The 14,040-nt window shown below is 37.0% G+C and overlaps 1 protein-coding gene and 1 pseudogene across 1 annotated transcript in view; both read right to left on the bottom strand.

The window, feature by feature from the left end:
- The window catches only part of HMCN1 (hemicentin 1), a 518,244-nt gene that overhangs the window by 270,284 nt on the left and 233,920 nt on the right, over positions 1-14,040 (bottom strand). Inside the window, exons 12-13 of the mRNA XM_059937996.1 lie at positions 2,472-2,613; positions 1,255-1,382 (exon numbers count right to left, since the gene is read on the bottom strand). Coding sequence (XP_059793979.1) covers positions 1,255-1,382; positions 2,472-2,613 — 270 coding nt within the window. The remainder of the gene's footprint in view (positions 1-1,254; positions 1,383-2,471; positions 2,614-14,040) is intronic.
- Positions 3,229-4,724, bottom strand: LOC132347325 (1-acyl-sn-glycerol-3-phosphate acyltransferase beta-like; annotated as a pseudogene).

Raw genomic sequence — 14,040 nt, 5'->3', positions numbered from 1 at the left:
AATCACACTCTTGAAAAGTAAGGACCTCCTGACATACATTTTTTATTTTACATTCCACAGTCTCTAGCACAGCATTTTACATACTTTGGGTGATTACTAAGTTAAATAAATGGGTGAAATATTTTGGTTTCTTTGTGAATGAACCAAAATTCATTTCTGCGATGCAGAATCTGTTTCAACCCCCATTCCCAACTGTTTGTTCCCTCTCCACATGGCTGTTCTATGAACGTTTTTAATTGTCATCTCTAAATCTGAGCCCATCTTCCCTTCTAAACTTATTCACCACGTGCCTTCCTCATTTCTATAAATGAGACTTCTTCCCAGGCTTTTAGGTCCAGTATTTGTGACTTTTTTGTTACCTCCTTCATCTATACACAGCATCTACAATTCTCAATCTTTATTGTGGCTCTTTTACACTCCTTCCTCTCCACTGCCAATTTTACTACCTTACTATGAATGATGAAGAAAAATGAGAGAAAGGGTGGATTGCTAGTCATTAATTATTCACAGTTTACAAAATGACACTGAGCATATAATGCCCTTGTCCTTTATTTGTCTAAGAAAGACCAAAGTAAAAGAAATATTCTCTTCTATATTACATATTATTAGAATATACAATTATGTATTATAATAGATTCGATTACATTATATATGTTAGAATGTATTATATTCTACTATATTATGGAATATTGTATTATAAAATAGTTGTCATAAAGTATATCTTCAATAAATGTCTGAGTTTGGAGGGGAAAAACTGAAGATGAAAAGCAAAAAGTAATATCTAGATAATTGACAGAGATGTTGTAAATATTTAATTATAACAGAAATATTATAAAGTTTCATATGTATAAATATATTTATACATATATATAAATTCATATATATATGAACATAAGTGGAAAATGTAAAATGAAAGTTGAGGTAAACTAGGAAGGATACAGAATTTATTAATTTGTAAGTAAAATATTACAAAGAACAGATGAATCATGGAAGGATAGAACTCTGTGGACATTCTGGAACTCTTCCATAATCTGGAAGCTTCCTTGATTTCTGTTGATTACCAAAGCTATTCACCCCCTGAACTTTTAACTTAAATTAGTTACAGTATTTGCTTTAATCAATGTGTGAAACAAACAATAACTTATACAACTGGGTATAACTCATTCCTAATATTAATTTTCAAGAAAGTACTTTTACATTGCTTGATATGATATTCATACTATTTGTACTGCCTTTTAAACTGATTATACTTGCCAGTGTATCTGAGGGTAGAAGTCTGTTTATCCATCCCAGCTGAATTACTTGCCAGGCAACCATAGGTCCCTGCATCTTTGGGAACTGCATTTTTGATAAATAAGGTACCTTCTGAGGTCATCCTATACCTACAGACAAAAAGAAAATAAAATTGAAAATACTCTAATAATAGTATCAAGGAACTATAGCACCTTCCTTTCAAATATTTTAGAGTTATGTTTGTGGTGCTGATTGCAGAAATGATTAACATCATCATTTTATAAGCAGAAATGTTATAATGATAATAACAATAGGTCCCACATATCTAGTACTTGCCATGTATTAGGGCTGCTCTAGTAGCTTTACATTTATCAATGTTTTAAATCTTCCTAACAACCCAATGAGTTAGATACTATTATCTCTGTTATACAGATGAGCAAAGAGGTTATACAACTTGCCCGGAGTCAGGGTTAGTAAAGGGAAGAAGTGGAATTTGCACCCAGGCAATCTTGCTCTGTGTGAACTTCTAAGCTAAACAGTTCCTCAAAATGAAAACCTGAGAGATGCAATGCCTCACATCTCAAGTCAGTCTTGTGAAGAGACCAGGAATGGAATCTGGCTCACACCTAAGCCCTTCTCCTCCTGCCAAACCCAGAGTAATGGAAGCCTGATGGCTGGAAACTTCATTGCTTATGCCCCTCGTGTTCAGTACTCTCTTTGAGCATGAGAGGATTCATTTTCTTGTAAAAGCATCCAGCAGAATGTACGATAGTATGGCAACAGTGAGCAGGAGTTATGAACAATGTCTGCATACACTTTAATTAGAGCTACTGTTCTGTCCTTTGTCTCTCCCTCTCTCTTCTGTTAAATCTCAGGACCAAACCTCTAGCAGACAGGTTAAAACTACACATTACTTTACCCACAGAAAGTCCATTATCCCCATTTCAATTATTCAAGGTAAACCAACTGTTACAGTGTTATGTTTGCAAAGCAAAGTATTAGGAAGCACTTAGTCCCAGCTATTGAATTCAAGACTTAAGAACCTCAAACTCTATACATTTATACATTCATCATTTATTATTTTACTGACATTTCCTGGCCTATTGAGAAAATCTAAAGCTGTGGATTTGGGTCAAATCTCCCTTAACCTTAGGGATTTGGTCAGATTAGTATTGTCCAGAAATTTCACCAACTTCTCTCACTCAGTAAAAACAAAGAACATGATACAAACCCAGTACCTGTGTGAACCCACAATAAACATATCATTCATGGTCCAGGTGATCTTTGGTTTGGGATAACCTGTTGCAGAACACATGATGGAGACCTCAGATCCACCTGTAAAAGACTGATTTTTGGGCATCACAGTGACTTTGGGCGGTTCTGCAGATAAAAGGAAACACACAGAGTGAAATGTCAATGATGTTAGCAGATTTGCAGGTTTCTCACTGCCACGCCTTTACTTTTAAAAATATATTTATTTGTTTGTTTATTTAGTTATTTTGCACTTTCAGGAGTGTACAAAACTGGGGTCTGCTCCTTTCACTCCCCCAGAGCTCCTCCTCTCCCTGAAAGACCGATGCAGGCTGTGGCTGGGCACCCAAAACCTGACTCCGCACCCCACAGGCCCAGGCAGGACCACAGAGGGCCTCATCTCTGGCCATTCATCCCAAGGCCTTGCAGCCCAGCCCAGCCCTGTCAGCCGATCTGGAGCCCCAGGCCTGCTCCTACTCCTGGATCTTGCAGGCATGACAGTGGGCAAGGCTTTGCCTTCAGAGCTTGGTGAGGGTCTGGCACACTCTCCTTTGAGGGGACATCAGGGGCCTGGGTCTGAGGCCAATGACAGAAAGAGGCTTCCACTTGATGGGGCCTGAATGCAAGGCGGAGAGCAGCCGGACTACTGTGACATAGTATTATTTGGCAGCCAGGGCTGGGGTCCCTCTGTCCATTCTCTAGCCAGGTCCTGCCCTCAGCTCCTGACCCAACCCATGGCCTCAGCTACTGGGCTGGCTGGGCACCAGGCCCTGCAGTGGCCCCGTTTTTCCGGGGTATCTTGGACGTGCGGGAGAAGGTGGTCCTCGAGGTGGTCCTTGGGACTTGGATGTTCCCAAGCTCATGGCAGCTGGTGTCCGTGAGGTTGGGAACATCCAGCCACAGGGTGGCTGCTGGTGGGGGTGGCATCCAGAACCTTCACCGTGACCACTCCTGAGGTGAAGAGCTTCCTCTTGGGGTTGCAGAAGGAGAAGGTAGAGTATAACACAGAGGTGAGGGGCAACCAGCCTTAGATCACCAGGTAGAAGGCCCCTCTCTTGAAAGGCAGCAAGTCCTATTGTCGTTCTGCACGCCCTCAGGGTAGAATCACACTTCAAGGTTCTCTCTGACCACGCCCAAGCCCACCTGTGCCATCATGGTCCTGGTACTTTGTTAGTTGATGATACAAGAAATTTTCACAAATTAAGGTATGGGGAATTCATCCTAGTTTATACATGATTTGGCTTGAACTTTATGCTAACTAGAACAGCCTGTCTACGTACTGTCAAGCATGCATTGAACATGGGCTTTAACCATTAAAGAATGTATTTAAAAAGTAAAAATGGAGTAACTGTGGTTCAAGCATTCAAAACGGAGCCAGGTGGCCACTGTGGGTGTGGTTTCAGACACGCTCCTGCATCACTGAGAACTTGAGTTTTCTGAACTGTATCAAACTCAAGGACACCACCAACTGTTCTCAAAACAACATCTGCTAGCAGTTGCCTGCTGCAACCTTATGGTCTCAAGGTCTCCCCTTATAACTATGCAACCATTCAGTCCCCAAACAATCCTTGCTTAACAAGCACCCTTTCTTCTTGCCAGTTCTAATCCTAATCCTTGACAAACAATTTATGCAACTTTGTGGGTTTTGCCTATATAAGCCTCCCTCATTTTGTTTGTTCAGGCAGAACACAATTCAAGTGCTTCTTGAATCTGTGTCTCCAGGGCTACAGTCCTCAGTTTGGCTAGAATAAAACTCTTCTCTATTCCTATTATAGACTGTTTACTGATTATTTGCATTGCCAATGAAGATGCCCCAAGGTACACATGATCAGGCCCATGCATCCTATGAAGAACAGCTCCTGCTTGGCAATCTGCATTCGGGAAGGGCCTCCATGAGACCACGATGCCCAGGATGCTCTGGTGGTGAGAGATGATGACACAGGGGTGGTCCACCTCCAGCTTCTGGTGGCCCTTAATCTCAAAGTGAATGCAGTATATGTACTTGAAGGGCTGGATGAGCCCACTGACGATGCTCACATTCTCCACTATCTGGCCATGGCGACACAGCAGGCAGGTGACCATGGCCACGGTGATGACCATAAAGCAGAGCACGCAGTACAGGGTGACCTTGGCTTAGAACTTGGCCATGCAGCTCAGCGGCACAAGCAGCAACAGCTGCAGCAGTGTGCAGTCAGCCACGGCCAGAGTTCCACGGCCAAGGCCGCGCTGGAATCATGCATGTACGGCGGCCCCCTTGGAGCCTCGATGGCACTGGCCTCAGGCTCCCTCCTTGGGCTCTGGCTGGAGAGGAGCTCTTTGGATAACCCCTATCAGGGATCTGGTCCAATCCGTGCAAGAGAGAAACCAAAAGTAATGAAAGCACGGGAGGTAAATTGTTTTTGAGAGTAGAATGAATCTGATCCCAATGTTGTGTTTCTGCATCTCCACTGGTTACTATGGGGCCCCTGGCTACTTTGCTCCCGCTAGCTGACTACTGGTTTCCATCTGCTCATCTGGAACTTCAATATAAACGTGTTTTCAGGCAAAGTCTCTATACTGGGCCTTTTGCCTCTTTCTATCTAGTGAACATAGGTTTGGAGCCAATCTTGTCCTGACTGCTGCCTGTTTTGTTTGAGTTGCTCTTTCCCTTTTTATTTGTTTGATGATAAGTTTGTTGAGGTCGAGATCATGTCTTTCTTATTATTCCATATTCCAATATATTCCAAGGTACATAACATCTCTTTCATGTTATGCAGTGACTTGTAAATGAAAGACACTTAAAGCCATTGATGGAATACAGGTCATTCCTAAAAGGTAACTTGGCTCTGAGAATTTTTATGCCTGCCGGCCTCTGGAGATCCTGCGATACTATCATTTGCCTCATGCCCATGGATTCAAAGGACCTCAACTTAGAAAATATCAAAGTGCCTATTGCATTCCACTTCTATGGCAGAAAAAAGACTTTTGAAAATGAAATATTAAATCAGAAATTTATCGTCAAAAAGGATACAAGAATTCTCTGGGGTAGCTGGGATGTTGATATATCTGGTCTAGTCAATTATGTTTTACATCTATACTACTACAGAGTAAGAATTAATCATCAAAGAAGGTACCATCAAAGAAATATTTAATCATTTTCTTTCTCTTTAAAGCCTATTTTTTTATTTTATTGAAGTATAATTTACTCATAATATTATAATAACTTCAGGTGTATAACATAGTGATCAGTTATTTATATAGATTAGGCACCATACAAAATTGTTATAATATTGACTATATTCCCTGTGCTGTACATTATATACCTGTGACTTATTTATTTTATAACTGGTAGTTTAAATAATTTACTTAGTGTAAATATCCCCCACTCAATCAGCTAGAAATCAATTCATTTCCACAATTTTTGAAATAGATGCCATGAGTATTAACAAAACTAAATTAATTCAATAATGTGCTTTTTGCGCAATTATTATGTTCCAGGCTCTGTGCTAACTTATAGGGATACACTGATGAGCCAAACAGACATGGTGTCAGCTTTCCATTCAACTGGGTTTTTACTATAAATGAAATTGAGAATTCAGTTAGTCAGTTAGATCTGGATATATTTATGATGTACCTTTATTATAAGTCAGTCTGCAAACTGTGGTTTGGTTTCACTAAGAGGAAACCCCAAACATTTGAAAGAGATACAAATGGTGCCGCTGAAGTGGGCAGCTAAAGAACGGAACAAACCTAATTAGTGCCTAATTGCTAGCAGCTTATAATCGCTCTTCTTTTTTCTCCTGTTTACATTGTGTTTTTCAAATAATGTTTGCCTTTGAAGTTAATGTTTAAAGGGTTTTTCCAGCCAGTGGACTTGGTTGATAACCTCATTATTCCATGGTTTCTTCTTGGTGAACATAGGGCTAGAGAAATGTGTGAGGTCAAGGGCAGACTGGCCATGGCCAGTAAGTTCAAATTGTGATTGCATCTGGAGGCCATCAATTCTGAAATGCTGGAGTACTACACATGATGTGGGGATGCTGCAGACAGCCTTTAGGGGAAGAGGTGGAAAAAAATGAACAGTTGTTTCTCTTCGGAATTTTCTGAATACCTACATTTATTCCCACCTTCCTAAAACAAAAGGTTTTTCATGTCTACCTCATTTTGACATAGGATTGCTGCAAAGATTCGGCAGCTCTTGGGATTTCTGTCTAAACATGATGCCTTCCAACGGCGTCTGCCAGAATTGGTTTGGCAAATCTCCCAGCGAGAATCCCACTGGTAGGCCCTGTAGTTCAGATATTAAAGTGAAAATAAATGTCAGTTACCCAAGCCAGGATGTGGAGAGCTAGGAGGTCATTTCTCAAATAACGCCTGGGTATAGGGTGCTGCTCAGGGTCATGAAATAAGTCTGTGTGCAACATACAGATGGGATGACATCATCCCACAGCAGGTGAGAAATTTACCACTGCTCTGGAAAGAATATTTCTCCTGATGATAAGAAAATTAGAAAGGACATGAACAAACACAGGGAAGCATAATGGGATTTCAACCAAATAACAGTTGAATAAAGATGATCAGAATGATTCAGACTTTACTTGATTAGGTTAAATAAGGATATAATAGACCTCACTATAATTATTTCTACTCTTAGATTTCTTTTAATCCCTAGAAAAAAGCTCAACTCGTTTTTAAAAAGTAGTTGTAATGGAGCAAGAACAAGGTATTGAAGAACCACAGTTCAACTCCATCAAAGTCCAGAGTCCAATTTCAGGCTTTAAGGAAAAGTAATCCATTCTCAGTTGGTTTTCAGTCTCATTTCAGCATCACAATCATCACCATTATCATCACCACCACCAACACTAACCATCTGCACCACCATCGTAAATAACAACTTGCTGTTCATTAGCCAAAGCAACGGGAACATGGCACTCTATTAGGTATTAAGGCATAAATTCATTCTTTATATTTGAACCATAACGAAAGAAAAATATGTGAGTTTTTATAATTCGTCACCAATGATTTTAAAATGTTAAACATAAATTAGGATACTAAGAATAAAAAATACTACTTTAAGACTTAGGTGTCTTTACATAGCATTAATGTTAAGGTTGCAAAATGCATTATAAGAGAGCATGAAAACAGCCATTGCTCTGACTACAAAGACCAAGGAAGATAAAATCTCACCTAACTCTTAAAAATCTCCAACATCACCTTCATATGCAAGAGGCATATTTCCTGTTAGTCAGGTCATTTGGGTCTGATTTGTTGCTGCTACGCCTCTGGTAGGAAACTCTCAAAGACAAGACCTAGGGCCTTTTTCTTCAAGGTGATTTAATTACCATCAACAAATTAATCAGACAATGGTAATGATTTGAATTACTTAAGCAATAATTTAAAATATTTTTCAGAACTGGTATATTTACAGTACTTGGGCAAACTTCTTTGGGCTTTTATTCTTTCACAAAACAAACATTTATTGAGTACCTACTGTATTTCTGACACTTTATGACCTCAAAGATCTCACAGAATATTGTATACAAAGACATATTATGTACAGTTAGGAACTAAATCTCTTTCTAGTAGTCAGTTCATTGAAATAGAAAGGTGGGCAGAAGTTACTGAGTATCTATGTGCCAAGAATCTAACTCTAGACCCATCATTTATTTTTCTCAGTAACCCTATGAAGTATTACTGCCATTTTACAGATAAAAAAACTAAGGCTCAAAATGGTTAAATAATCCATTGTATCTGGTTTATATTTCAATGGAGATAATAATGGTATCTATACACTAATATGTATAAAATAGATAACTATTAAGAACCTGCTGTATAAAAAAAATTAAATTAAATTAAAAAAAATCAAGATGAGTGTTTTTACCTTTGTGTAAAAAAAAAATAATAATAATGGTATCTAACTCATAGGGTCATTGTGGATTAGCTAAACTAATATACATAAAACACTTAAAAAATTCCTGGCACATAGTAGGCACTATGTAATTTTTGCCATTATATTCCATTATACGGTAAAGTATGACAAAGAATGATAAAATAAGTATACAGTATTTACAATATATGTGTACAAATGTATTATCTAGACATTTACACATGAAACTTGATCACAATTCTCACACTTGCATATAGTATTTAGGTTACACATCCTAGTAATAAATAATACTTATTATATATTATTCGATTCTTCTGAAATTTGAGATGTTTCTAGACACTCAAAATGTATTAGAAATTTCAATAAAAACAGATAAATTTAGTTTTACTGATGGAAAAAAAACACACCAATACCTATGCCACCTGGCACATGTTAAAAAAGAGTTATGATGATGTAATGAACATATGGTTCTGATAATATCAATTTCATTCTTAGTGAAGTAATTCTGGTCATTAGGGACTTACTTCATCAATCAGTTTGAAACTATTTCCTTTTTTGTTGCAAAATTCTCTCTAGTGACCTAGACTAATTAGTGACAGACATCTACCCTTTCCTGACACCATAGAAGACAAATTAATACTTCTCATGTTCATACAGACATAGAAGGAGGAAAGGAGGCTTTGTCTGGCCCTTTGCGTTCCATGTGGCAGCATGTGATTATGGAAGAAATGTCAGCTCTACACTGAATATGCTCAAATTTAACCAGGACACCTGTGTTCATCTTCAGCTTCAAAAATCATCCTCATAAAGGAGCAGTCAATGGAATCAACGGAAGATAGTCTGTTTTAAACAAAACTTTAAGGTCACATCATGTAAATAAATACCACTACACTTATTCTGATTTTTACTCCTAAGCCTGACCAATACAAGCATTTGGAAATTTAGCGGCCACTGTGCCACCTTAAAAGTGATAAATTGTTTTAGCCGATTTCACAAAATTTTGCAAAACTCACTTGACAAAATTCCTAAATTAGGGTGAACTAGTTTAAACACTACTTCAAAAATAATATCTGTATAAATTTTTTCACCAGGTAATTATCAGATTTTGTTGTAAAATATGGTTTTAAATGTAAGCAGTCATATGCTGGCATGTGCTATAACAGGAAAAGAAAGTACTTATATAATGAAATCTAAAATTGTTGACGTGATTCAAATAAGCCATTGAAGTTAACATGGAAACATGAAAGACAAGGTTGGTGACCCCAATTTTCCTTATAGTCTGCTGTTGTTACTTTGAGGTCCATTCAGCAATTAAGGAGCACACATCCATTGGGTACAACTGTGTTTTTCTCTCTGTGCAAGGCATTATGATTTTTTTTAAAAAAAGGGCAATAAGTATCACACAGTGCATATAATATGATTGGGGAAAAACAACTAGACACATGAAATTGATCATGACTAAGTGCAGGCTTGTGTGGCATAAAGTAAATAAAAGTTCTACAGGATACCAGAAAAAAGAAACCAACAATTTTCAGAAAGGAGGTGGTTTATGAGAAGGGCTTAGCATTATAGGTAGGATATAGGTAGGGAACATTAAAGTCCAACAACCCTATGAGCTAAGTCACAGAACTAGAATGAGAATGAAGTACTTTGGAGGCAGTCAGAACGCCCCTGTGACTCAAGTATGAGAAGTGGAGTTGGGGTAAATTATGGAGGGATGGAAAATAACAGGGCAGGGGCTAGAGTTGAAGCACTAGGAAACAGAAATTCACTGAAGGTACAATGAACATGGCGTTTGACAGAAAACATTCAGTGGCCATCAAAAACTCAATTCTGAAGACTGAAAACAGGATAAGTGTAGTACCTATCCATCTTTTTGAGAAATTTAATACAAAGAAAATTCAAACCTCATATACGGACACCAAAAATTATTTGCCTGATACTACTCTGACATATAAAATTTAGCAGCATCAGTAATATTTTATAGACAAAAGAATTATCTACCAGTTTCTCTACTTTTAATCAATAATTAGAGGTGAAGCCTTAACAGCAAGTTCAAGTATGCAGTTATCCATATTAAGGAAACATGAATGATGGAAAAATATATGAATATCTAATTATTTTAAGGTAAACAGTTTTCTTGTATTGAAAGGAAACATTTTTATTTCTTTTTGCTTATCCATACATGGTTTTATGTGGATCAAGGGTAAAGATCAAATGTTGAAAGTATTATGAAAGAGTCAGCTCGTGGAGGACTGAGGGGTGTAAATTTTATTCTGGGGTAATTAGGAAACCACAAAAAGGGTTTGACTAGATGGATACAAAGCAATATTTAGGGAAATTTCACCTGATGGTACTACGGAGTAGAGTGGGGCAACAAAATCAGAAGAAAGGAAGTCCCTAAAAGGAGGATTTTTATGGATTTAGTTTAGGCATGTGAATCACAAGGGGGATGAGGGTGGTGCCAATGGAGATAACAAGAAAGGGAGTGATGTGAGAGGCAACGAAGAACTGAACTAACCCACGCATAGGGAAAGTGAGAGGTGCCTCAGCCGAAAAATATCATTACAACTGGGATAATTCCATTTGAACTCTAAATTTCCCATTAGATCATTCACTCTGATCCCTATCAGCATAGACAATCATCTGCTGATTCCAGCATCAATGTCACATAGAAAATGTGTCCCATATAGGTGTCCATAAATAAAAAGGATGTGGGAAATTCAATTTTAAAAACTGATGCACTGTGTTTGTGTGGCCTGGGGAAAAGAACAGAGAGAGAGAGAGAGACAGAGAGAGACAGAGAGAGACAGAGAGAGAAAGAGAGAGAGAGAAATAAGGCATGATTCCTGAAAATAGATCTCAAGTACCCTACTTCCTGGTCTAGAGCTTTTGTTACCCCAAAAAGCAAATTAGGTTAACAGAATCAACCATGAAAGGATTTTTATCTCAAAAACTTTTTGTGTTCAAAAGAAATAGGGTTACAAAGTTTTAGAACCTTTTATTTCCCAATTCCAAAAGGATTTGCGCCCAAAAGGAACCTAGTGGAACAACTGATTATCAATTGCTGTTGTTTAAATAGGCATTAAATTACATTCTGGAAAAAAAGTATTTCAAGGCTATCAATTGATCTCTGTGATGTAAGATTCCCAGGCTTCTAAATGTTCCTAATGATAAACTTTATGTCATGAGGAATTAAGACTCTGATGAGAAGAAAGATACTCCATTAACGAGTTTTTAGTATTAAGTTTCTTTTCTTACTTGAGTTCTCTCCATAAAAGCTAAGTAAAGATCCTCATTTTAGAGACTGTTTAAACCTACATTCAGCCCAACCACCTAATTGACTTATATTTCTGAAAACATATTAGAACTGTTTTACAACTGTTCCCCAAAATATTTTTCATTGTGGATAATATATTCCCTTAAAATGTTGCATGGCCTAACATCAAGCCATGCTACATGAGAAATTGGAAAATAATTAGTATTTAATTACTGAACCTAGGTTCCATTGAATCCTACAGCCTGAAAATATATTTTACAGCATCTCTGACCCTTCTAAATATCTGTATTTACTATAGAAAAAGCTAACTTCAAAAGGTTACATAATGACTATCACTGAGCCTGCTGAGAATTGTAATTAGTAGTTGCTGTGTCCTGTTTTAACAGATGTGTACCTACTGATTTACCTCAATCAGCTTATTTAAAATGTATTGACATTGTTCTAAAATGCATTACTTCAGTTTCTGATTAGGAAGGTAACTCTAGCTAGTTCTGATGGTAACTAACTTTTAAGTGTGAAGCTTGTACAATGAGAGTAACAAAATTTCACTAAGAATGATTTATAATGGATAGATGTGCTTGCTCACTTAATTTTTCCTAAATCTTCAATCAGTAGAAATGGCAATGGAATATATTTTAATATTTTTAAGTTTTTCCAGGACTACTAGACACTTTGCATAAGTGGCCAGGGAGTCTTTCCAAACAGCAAAGGATGAAAACTTAAAACTAACCAATCAGCCAAATGATCAAAAACAATGAAAACAGGTATCAATGGCCTGGGAAAAGAGGCAAGGGCCACTGAAATTCCAAAGATATGGAATCAAATGCAACATTTCCAAATGAAATCTCATCAATAGAAATATGAAGACCTGGCTACAACTTTCCCAAAATGGTAGAATTATTCCTGAATGGCAATAATTCAAATGAATTACGATAGTGGTTAGTCTACAGGGCAGTAGCAATAAGTTTCCTAAGACTTCGGTTCTTGCTATTTCTGCCTTTCTTTTTTCTCCAGAAAAACTGGAGCTGTCTCCAATAGCTACATGCCTATTTAAATTCAAATTTAAAATTTCCAAAACTAAGTCAAATTTCAAAACAAGCTCCTTAGGTGCATTAGCCATATTTCAAGTGCTAAATTGCCACATACAGCTAGTAGCTATTATGTGGGACAGCCAGATACACAACATTTCCATCATTATATAAAGTTTTACTGACAGTGCTGGACTAGAGAGCAAGTCTATTAAATCTCAGAGAGAAGGTCACTAATTCTTTGACTTACCAGTAAGTGGGTACAGTGGCAATAAAACACACAGGCAAAGACTAAATATTGACAGTTGCATGCTAGATTTGCAAAAAAATTCCACACCCAAATTCCAGTGTGGTTATGAAATTCAGTTAATGAGAGAAAGGCAATAATTTCAGAGACAAACAATGATAAATTTAGGCTACATTCTATTTTAATGACAAAATCTTAATGGCAAATAAGCATCAAGATTTCTTTTCTTCAAAATTTACAACTTTTACTTGTCCAATATAAGATATAAGAATATGTAAATATACCAAATGTTTGCTGCCTTTATACCCATTTTAAGTAATTCCTAATGTAAAATTATTTATACATTAACATTGTTTCTATTTAATGCTATGTTTTCTTTCCTTAACAATAACAACAAGAAGTCATGAATTCAGGAGCTTCTTTGGATGATTAGCTAAAACAGATTAAGACAATAAATATGGTTGATCAGAGGAAAGAATTTTTAAAGTTTAGTTTTTTCTTAGTTAGAAAATCTTGTAAATCAACTAACTCCAATAAAAAGTTTTAAAAAAGAAAATCTTCAACTAAATGATGACTAACATTGCCTATTACATTGCCTTTTCTTTAGTGGATCCTCTTTATAACAATTTTCCAAAATCAGAGAATTTCCAAACTAAAGAGGAAGGCCAAAGCTTAGACTTACATTCTCATTTGACTTGGATAAAAGTGGCAAATTACCATTATTACTTCTTGGCATATTAGAAGGATACTATTAAAGCTTTACATATATCTACTTGCATCTCCTGATTCAGAATCAATTACAGCAAGAATATCTTTTGACTATAAAATGCTGATCACGTTCATTCAGACAACAGAATATCATTCAGTGCTAAAAAGAAATGAGCTATCAAGCCATGAAAAGACATGGAGGAATTTTAGTGAAAGGAGCCAATCTGAAATGGCTAATTACTGAATGATTCCAAGGATATGACATTTTGGGAAAGGCAAAACTATGGAGATAGTAATAAGATAAGTGGCTTCCAGCGGTTGGGAAGGTGGGAAAAACAGATGAACAGGCAGAGAAGAGAGGATTTTTAAGGCAGTGAAAATACTCTGTATGGTTACTATGATGATAGATACATGTTATTATACACTT

This window comes from Balaenoptera ricei, chromosome 1 (genome assembly GCF_028023285.1).
Source record: "Balaenoptera ricei isolate mBalRic1 chromosome 1, mBalRic1.hap2, whole genome shotgun sequence".
Lineage (NCBI taxonomy): Eukaryota > Metazoa > Chordata > Mammalia > Artiodactyla > Balaenopteridae > Balaenoptera > Balaenoptera ricei.
Note: the sequence above shows the minus strand (reverse complement) of the source record. Positions and strands in the feature narration are given on the sequence as shown.